Source organism: Mycetomoellerius zeteki, unplaced genomic scaffold (genome assembly GCF_001594055.1).
Source record: "Mycetomoellerius zeteki isolate Tzet28-1 unplaced genomic scaffold, Tzet1.0 scaffold22, whole genome shotgun sequence".
Classification (NCBI taxonomy): domain Eukaryota; kingdom Metazoa; phylum Arthropoda; class Insecta; order Hymenoptera; family Formicidae; genus Mycetomoellerius; species Mycetomoellerius zeteki.
Window position 1 is genome coordinate 448,757 of NW_017257172.1, and position 9,516 is coordinate 458,272.

Consider the following 9,516-nt stretch of genomic DNA (forward strand, 5'->3'; position numbering starts at 1 on the left):
GTCTACAATAGAAGTCGTAGCGATCGTAAGGTCTTAAGTCGTAGAAAATTGACCAATCACAGTTGATTATTCTTCTCATATTCGACTGTGATTGGTCAATTTTCTACGACTTAAGACCCTACGACTGCTACGACTTCTATTGTAGACCCCGCATTAAGGCCATCACACGTACAAAAATTTTAGTCGTAATCGTAAGGCCGTAAGCAAATCGGCCAATCACAGCAGAGTGTTTTTAAACGCGAGATCGTAATTTTGATTGTGATTGGTCGATTTACTTGCGACCTTACGATTCCGACTAAAATTTTTGTACGTGTGATGGCCTTAAGTCCGGATCTACAATAGGTGTTTTAAGACTTAAGCCGTAAGAAATTGACCAATTAGGGCCATGGCACACAAAAAAACTTAAGCAGTAAAATGTAAGCAGTAAGTGAATTGACCAATCACAGTAGAGTCCATAAGGCCATAACATAAGCGGTAGCGAATCCAACATGTTGATTTCCTTACTGCTTACGTCTTACTGCCTCAAGTTTTTTGTAAAAGTGACCCTAAAATTTTCACTTTTCACTTTCCATCCTAGGGATAAAGTTTCATGATTGATACCTGTAGTATTTCCATCAAGGGTAGGAACTAGGAGCATGTTGGAGCATACAACGCGAACAAACCTATATTATCTCGATTCTCGGGGCAGAGCGACAGTTTTTTTCTTGCGAGACCATACTTTTACGCGAAAACGCATCGAATGAGTATATTTTTATAAAAATTTGAGGTGGAGGGGGTATTTTCTTGATTAACATTTACCTCCATCGATTTAAATTTTCGTTTCACGTCGCATTAGGTTAGCACGATTTCTTGTTGAGATTCGCTGAATTTGACAACATGCAGGCAAGTATAGTCATTCAAACATGCAATTATTTTCATATTAACAATATCAATTTTGAATATAGGACATAAAAGTATGTACATATACTCGATTTGGTAACTTTTTTTTACAAAAATTTACACAGCTTGGATAACCTTAACATATATTATTAATACCATAACCCTAAATAATTTTGCCTTAACAATTAGGTGGTGGTCTCTTATAATTTTTGTGATATTTTGAATTGAAATGTAATTTCAGTCGTAAATCTTAACTTCACAGTATGAACTCGATTTTGATCTTGACATATGTTGTCAAGGCTGTGACCCTGAGTGACCCTGACTTTCAGAAGGTATTAGTCATCGCTCGTTGTTTATTAAAAAAATTATTAAATAAAAATGGTAATTATTCAGTTTAGCTCTCTCCCTTGCAAAAGTCAATAAAATTAGGCTTATTCGGCGCGTTTTTGCATGAAACGAAAGAATCTGACAGAAAAAGAGGTATCGCTCTGTCCCACGAACCGAGATATTAAGCTGATTCTACAATGAGTTGGTAGTCAGTAGTCCTAAGTCTTATCGGTGAATCGGTGAAGTTGGCCAACAGCCAACTTGTACGACTAGTACTTGTACGATTTTCTTAAGACTGGACCAAATTCGACTTTATTCTTTCCCATTATTCGAGCTAAACGACTCGCTGTACAATTAACAACTAGATGCAACAAATCATAGTTACCTATTTAGGTTAAGACTGGTTAAGGCTTAAGATTTCCGACTACTGACTCATTGTAGAATCAGCATTAAGCGTTAAAGTTAACGACTATTGAAGTCCCTGATAGCAAAATGTTAGCAATTTGGCAGCAAACTCGATCAGATTTTGACTACAAAATCATAGCCATCTGTGTTCGCATATAGTTATGGATTTGTAATGTCGACAAAGCCTGCTGACATGTTTTGCCAGCAAATTGCTGACAAAAATCGAGCAGAATCTGCTGACAGGGAGCTTTTCATCAAGGTTTTTAGGTGACACACATCGTCACGGTGTCGGACATGGTTCTTTCCAACAATGACATGCCACGGCACGTCATTGGACACAATAGAAGCAGGTGCTTTCCATCAAGACTTTAAACGACACACAAATCGACATGCTGCTTTCCGGCAACGACTCGCCATGGCACGATTAGACACAACCGAAAAGCATAGTCGAACACAGAGTCTGACTCATGGTCAGTCAAATTTTTGAATGACGCTCTAGAGCAGTTTTATCTTAAACATGTGACATTATATAACAATTATTTTTGCCATTTGCATTTTTTATAGATTTTATGTAATATATTTTAATACAATTCTGTTTTTTGTTTAAGGGAGCTTTCTAACAAGAGACACAGAGTGACACGGTGTGACACAGTGAATCGTTGCATTCTTGTTGTTCGCCAATGTTAAACAAGGATGAAGTGATCGCTGTTTCACACAGTGTTGTTTGTTGGAAAACTTCCCATTATACCTGACAGCAGATTGCGAGCAAAAATCAAGCAAAGCCTGCTGACATAACTTGACGGCAGATTGGCAGCAGAAACCGAGCAAGATCTGTTATTTTCGTTTAAATCGACCTGGTTTCTTATAAGTGCGTATATATATATATATATATAAACGGTTATATATACAATCATACATAATTATATATTTATATATACTGGTGTGAAAACTGGAAACAATCAATACAGTTTTATTGCTATAATATTGATTAACTTCACATTTCAAAAATACACATGAGAGTTATAAAATAGTCAAAAAAATATTTGAAGATTCAGAAAACACAAGAGCTGGGAATCTCTAGGAGAGTTGCCTATTCGATTTACATACGTCAATTCTCATAGGACTCCTGGGCGATTTCTTTTTACGAGAAGCAAGTCCATCTCATGGCGATGCCATGTATGAAAATGACAGATCTTGCTCGGTTTTTGCTGCCAATTTCCCGTCAGGTTGTGTCAGCAGGTTCTGTTCGGTTTCTGTCATCAATTTGCTGGCATAGTATGTCAGCAGGCTTTGTTATATCTTTGACAGCAGTTTGTTGACAACGTCTGATAGTACAAACTGTGTGTACAATTTGTTGCCTTTCTGCAATCAAAAATTGATAGAAGGCTCTGCTCCAAATCTGTCTCCGCAGGCTTTGCTACCAGGGGTTAGGAAATCTGTCACAGCCACGAAGTACTGCGATGCAAAATAACTCTGCTTTAATTACATAAATTCTCTGCTGTACAAACGCAGAATCAGTGTGTTGTGCTTTAAAAAAAATTCTTTGTTCTCTACAACAAATTCTTTGATTTACAAACACAAAAAATCAGTCCTTTAAAGACAAATTCTCTGTCTTTTAAAACAAATTCACTACTTCGATCAAAACAAATTCTGTACTTTATAACATTTGTGTTTTAGAGTAGACAATTTGTTTTGAAGCAGAGAATTTGTTTTTAAAGCACTAATTTTTTGTGTATGTAAATCAGAGAATTTATTGTAGAACAAAGAATTTGTTTTTAGAGCACCGATTTTGTGTTTGCACGGTCAGGGACAAAAAAGTTGCAACACTTTTTTATCGATGGGTTTCGGAATGCAGCTTGTTCATCGAGCGATTCTTATTCATGGATCGACAAATAAGAATCAATCGCTCGGTAAACTGCATTCCGAAACCCATCGAAAAAAAAAAGTGTTGCAACCTCTGACCGTACAGTTAGGAACTAATGGCTACGTTTACACCGTACGCTTAGTCCGCGACCTATGTGATAGGTGTCTTTGTTTAACCTACAGGATAAACAAGGACATCTATTGTATAGGCCGCGGCCTAAATGCACGGTGTAAACGTAGCCAATATTAAATATGTGAGCACGCTCGCATCGCAGTATTTCGTAGCTGTGACAGATTTCCTAACCTCAATAGTCGTTAACTTTAACGCTTAATATCTCGGTTCTTATTATCGGGGCAGAGCGACGCCTTTTTCTACCAGATTCTTTCGTTTCGTGCAAAAGCGCATCGAATAAGCCTAATTTCATTGAGTTTTACGAATTTTAAAAAAATGAATGATAGAAATAGAAGAAAAAAAAAACGTGTGATTTTTCAAATTATGTAATTTTAAAAAAATCACTGATTTGAAACAATTTGTTAAGTAATTTACTTGTAAAATTAAATACATAAAGCCCATTTGTATTAAAATGTAAATATAACACAAGGGTATATGAGCAAAAGCAGGATCAGAGTTGCTCTCTAAAACATAATCATATTTCAAATAAAATAAAACATACGTTTCAACCAAACGATTAGGTCATTATCAATGTTGTTCCGGTAAATACATATAACAGTAGTTACATCGTAATAGTTATGAATTCGCAATAATAGGAAAGTTAACCTTCCGCTGGCGGACGTAAGATCTCGCGAGACCCGCGAGTTAGGGTTGTTTATTTTTTTCAATTGTGAAGAAAATGAATAAATGGATATTTGTTTCTATGATAAATACGTGTTTTTATTTTTCCTACATATATTTTATAAATATAATAAAAAAACTACTTTTCAAACGTTTTAAAACAATTTCATTCTTGGGTCACTTTTGACCCTGCGTCCGCCGTGCGTGCGCGAGTATCACGACGTCCGCTGTCCGAGTGTTAATCGATTACATTATAACGACTATAATTACGTACAATTAATCTAGTTCCAAGACGCAATTTATTGTACGAAACCTGTTCCGTGTCTCTTCTCATACATGTCAGTCGATGTAAAATTTTCGAAAGATAGGTCGAACAATTGGCTTAGAATTAGAACAGGCTAGCCGATTGCAATAGTCGTCTGTTTATAGATCATATGACGTCTTCATTTGAATCTTAACATAACAACGGATAGAAATGTAAATAAATTATTCTGAAATCTATAAGTAGAAATATATAGCACAGAATAAAAGATAAAAGTGCAAATAAATTATTATGAAATCTACAAGTATATAGCAACCTCAATGTAATAGGTATTAAATACCTTCAACATTTGCGATTTAAAAATGTCCATTGTAATCGGATGGAAGTTATAAAGTCAATGCAATGCTCCGACTGGATCTTGTTCAAAATTTGTACATTATACTTTAAAATGCTTGATAACAAATGACTACAACACAAAAAGACAAAGAGTCGTTTTAGGAAGAGGAAGATTCTCGGTAAATTAGCAGCGAAGGAAGGGAAATTTTAAAAGAGGGACTTAAAAGTAATTGTAATATAGGATCACATATGCAGGTAGAGATTCCGTGTCGTTTTGTTTATTTAATGCGTTCTTTTATTTCTTAATAAAAACCAAATTCGAAATCAGTCTCTTGTTATATGACGATTCATTATTCAAAATTTTCACATCGTCCCAATTAAAGTTGTGATTATGATTAATTCGAGATGATTGGAAATAATAGACGGAGAACCCATTTTTTTAATTTATATCCTTGATATGTTCGGAAACTGGTTTTTAATTGCCTTTTAGTATGACCGATGGCGTTACAATCATGACGTGAGATTTTGTATACTACGTCTTGATGTGCCATCTTTTCCAGAGGATCTTTTCCAGTGGTGATAAATTTATTTAATTTATTAGGAATCGTGAAAGCAGGTTTAAAGTTGGCACCTTTAGCAATGTGTGAGAATGATTCAGAAACGATTTTGACGAAAGGCACAGTAAAATAACGCGTATTATCATTATATTGGATTTCATTATGATTAGCGTTATGATTAATGTGAAATTGAATTCATGTGTGGATAGCTGAATAGATGAAAGGAAGGGGATAATCATTCCTGAGTAGTATGTTGATCATATCTATAATGTTTTTATAGTGGAATGGGATAACAGTACAGTTCTATCGAACAATCCATAGATCACACCTCTCATATAGCATGTAGGATGTTGGGATCGAAAATAAAATCGAAATTTAAATATCTTTCGGAAAAGATTGGTTTCTCGTAACAATCAAAAATGATTTTTTGTTCGTCAATAATAATAGTCAATAACAATAGTCAATAATAATAATAGGAAATTTAATTTACTTGTCTTAATTACACGACATTTCGTTTCGACGTAACTTTGTGATATGATTTTTTTCAGTAGGGACTTCAGTAGAGATTTTATACAGGTCTACACTTTCACATAAATCGAGAATCGATTAAATATCTCAGAAACTACACTTTTAGAAATGCTTCCTTTACATGTAAACGGAGTTCGTGATTATAAACGAAATTAAAAGTAATGAATAATTTAACTGAAAATTAAGTTACAGTAATTACTTAAATATAATGAACGTGTACATTAAATTTCATGTACATGTACACAAATATACTTTTCGGTTGTAAATACATTAAATTAATGTAATGTCATGGAATTAAGTTCAAATTGTGTAACTTAAAAGTATATTAAATTTCATGAAGTTTTTAACAGTGTACGACAGACCGTCACCTAGTTGTTAAAGCAAAGTTGTTCAAAATCATGGCCTGGACAACGTATGTCAAGATTAGGATCGTTCGAATTCGTTCTCCACGATTAAAATCTTTTACTGAAATTACACACTTTAATTATAAATATCTCAAAAATTATAAGAGACCGCCACTTAATTGTTAAGGCAAAGTTATTCTGGATCATGATCTTGACGACACAGTATATCAAAGTCGAGGTCATACGAGCTTGTATAAGCTTTGTGTAAATTTTTGTAAAGAATTATCAATTTGACATATGCTACAATCGAGAATAAACATTTGGTCAGACTTCATCGATGTGTTTTTTATATTATTTTTAATGTTCGATATTGTTTTCCTTTTTTATTGTTGAATTTTATTTAATCAAATTTTCACATGTAAATTATTATTTCGATAATTATTTAGGAACAGGATATTCCGATCGACATTAACGCTAGAAAGTTACTAGATTGGCTGATTAATCGGAGGCACTGCAAGAAGGATTGGCACGTGAATATTTTACCCATTAGGCAGAAAATTAATAATGCGATACAGAATATGCCTGCTCATGATGGCATTGCTTTATTGTTGTCTGGTGCCTGTAAGTTATAAATCCATTTTATGATTTTTACAAACATATAGTTGCTTCTGACTTTTTACTGTTGTCTTTTTTAGATATAAATTATTTTAACTGTGTGAAAATTGTGAAAATTTTGAAGGAAACGGAAGTCAATACAAAAAATTTATTCGGGCGTTATGGCTCACAAAGGATGAAAGATTGGCAGGAGATTTTGAGATTGTACGAAAAAGATAACGTATACCTTGCCGAAGTCGCGCAGATGCTTATGAGAAATGTTAATTATGAGGTTCCCAGTATTAAAAAACAGATACAGAAGTTAGAACAATCGTTAGCTGTAAATTGATTTATATATTGTATAATGTTATCTTTACTTATTTGCACACAATAAATGTATATTAAATTATATTGTCAGGAATTGGGAAAGAAAGAAGCAGAATATAAGAAATCGGAAAATATTGCACATACGGAATATAACATACTATGTAAACAATTAGGTGTAACTGGTTATAATACGGTTGGACGAGAGTTAATGGATAAGGTGAAAGAATTGCCAGAAATTTATCAGGAAGTAGCGGAGAAAACAAAGCGCTTGGACAAAATTGTAGAGTTTTATAGTGCATTTGTTGAATTCACTTTTGACCAGCAGTATGACAGTGATTGCGTATCGATGATTAAATACATTATTGGTATGTTTGCATAATAATTTCATGAATATGTATTATTACACTTGAATAAGAAGCACCTACGATAGATTGTTATATTTTTTTTATAGAAAAGGGAAACACAACAATGTTTGAATATACATACGGAGAAGTACCAGCGTCAATAATTGAGCCGTCATTGAATATTAAAGCGGATGAAGACGAAAGTAATAAGCAGTCTAGTGTGGATGCTAATGTATGCGATTTTTTTGCGATATTTATAACAAAGGTAGAGATTGTTATTATTTCGAGCATTCTCAACAGACCATTGATTTCGGTAACTTGGATTTGGATGGAGAAATTGATTTTGGTGAAAAAGTTGGTTTGGACGCAGGAGGCGATATTGATTGGGGAGACGAAAATGCGGAACAATCTACCATGGGGGAAATTGATTGTAACGTCTCTTTGGAGGAATCGGGTATAGTTGTGGAAACAGTAGATCATGAAGGTGGCGTGGCTACGGGGTCTGAAGCGTACACGATATTAGACTACCCAACGACGAGATCCGAATTTATTAATCAATTGTTTGAAGTATAAAATAAATATGCATATAAGAAATTGGTAGCTCTCCATTTTTATCTAAATACATATATATATATATATATCTTTTTTTAGCTGGAAGCATTTATGAAGTTACGTCTGTATGAATTTAAAGGCGACGATAGGAATAACCTTCTCAGTTTTAATCAGATGCAGAATGCTTCATCTATTCTGCAACTTTCTACCACAGAGACCACTCAAAACATGCTGGATAACATTCAAGTTGTCCTATCTGAGATGTTGCACGAAAATGTCCAGCATTTACATAACATCAAACATTATCCAAAGTATAATTAATTATAATATACATATATATGTATATATAATATATTTATTTTTTACAGATCTAATATTTATTTATTTTTATCGCAGATACGTGGACATAGTAGCTGTTACTTTAAAGCAAAAATTAAACTTGATCGATAGAATGGTAATTCAACAAGAATCCGTGCGACAAAAGCAAGATGACATTCAGAATCAGATTGATAAATTACGTCCGTTATTAAAACTCATCATACAAAGAACTAAGGAATCGCAAACCGAGGTATGCCACCTTTTTCCAATGCTACGTTATCAAATAATGACACAGCTGTTATTTTCTATACTAGACATCGCATACGCGCTTCGCAAGCGCTACTTTGCCTTCAATGTTTTTACATATTACTATACTTAAATGTTTAAATATTTAAGTGCATACAATTAATATTAAATTGTTACTATTACACTATTAATTCGTCGACACATACAATTGTCAAAATATGCAATGACAACTGTTCACGAAGTAAACGCAACGAGAGAACTAATCGGCATCGCGGAAAACCAACAATAATGAACTTCGATTTTTTTAAATGCCTTTTAAAAAAATGGACTGTTTCTAATTACAGATAGAGCGAGATATTTCCAAGAAATACAAAAATAGGACGGTACATTTAACCGGAGGTGTAAATACGTTGTAGGTATTAAACAAAGGAGAAAAAAATTGTTGAATTATATATCAAATGTTAATAAATAATACACGATAATGATAGTACGACTTTGCTATTGTTAATACGTATAATCTTTCTGCTATTGTGTAATATATATAATCCTTTTATTCTTATACATTCTAAATATATTACCTTGATAGAACAGATTTAAGTAACGGTAGAGAGAACAAGAAAAATAAACATAGATACTACAATATGATAATCGTTGCTGATTGTAGCGTGACCTCTTACGTATCTCTAAAAATGTGTAATTTGTAAGAATAATCAGTACTTTCTTTGGTACCCGAATTTTATCGGCCTCTACTCATACAACATATTTCCAAAGGATGTTCTAAAAACGTCCAGAGAATGTTCTAGGTCCTAAGAACGTGTGTCTGAACGATTAAGTATCGATG

General features: G+C 33.6%; 1 protein-coding gene across 4 annotated transcripts in view; it reads left to right on the forward strand.

Moving 5' to 3' along the window:
* The window catches only part of LOC108722819 (CDK5 regulatory subunit-associated protein 3), a 25,310-nt gene extending 15,802 nt beyond the window's left edge, over positions 1 to 9,508 (forward strand). Inside the window, exons 1-9 of one of the 4 annotated variants that reach the window (XM_018448129.1) lie at positions 663 to 882; positions 6,741 to 6,915; positions 6,990 to 7,228; positions 7,307 to 7,580; positions 7,667 to 7,791; positions 7,860 to 8,126; positions 8,211 to 8,422; positions 8,508 to 8,679; positions 9,020 to 9,508. In XM_018448129.1, coding sequence (XP_018303631.1) covers positions 877 to 882; positions 6,741 to 6,915; positions 6,990 to 7,228; positions 7,307 to 7,580; positions 7,667 to 7,791; positions 7,860 to 8,126; positions 8,211 to 8,422; positions 8,508 to 8,679; positions 9,020 to 9,091 — 1,542 coding nt within the window. In that variant the 5' untranslated portion in view covers positions 663 to 876 and the 3' untranslated portion in view covers positions 9,092 to 9,508. Of the gene's footprint in view, positions 1 to 662; positions 883 to 6,484; positions 6,533 to 6,740; positions 6,916 to 6,989; positions 7,229 to 7,306; positions 7,581 to 7,666; positions 7,792 to 7,859; positions 8,127 to 8,210; positions 8,423 to 8,507; positions 8,680 to 9,019 lie in introns of those variants that run through there. The other 3 variants (XM_018448127.1, XM_018448128.1, XM_018448130.1) reach the window with 3 other exon arrangements.
* The last annotated feature ends 8 nt before the right edge of the window (positions 9,509 to 9,516 follow it).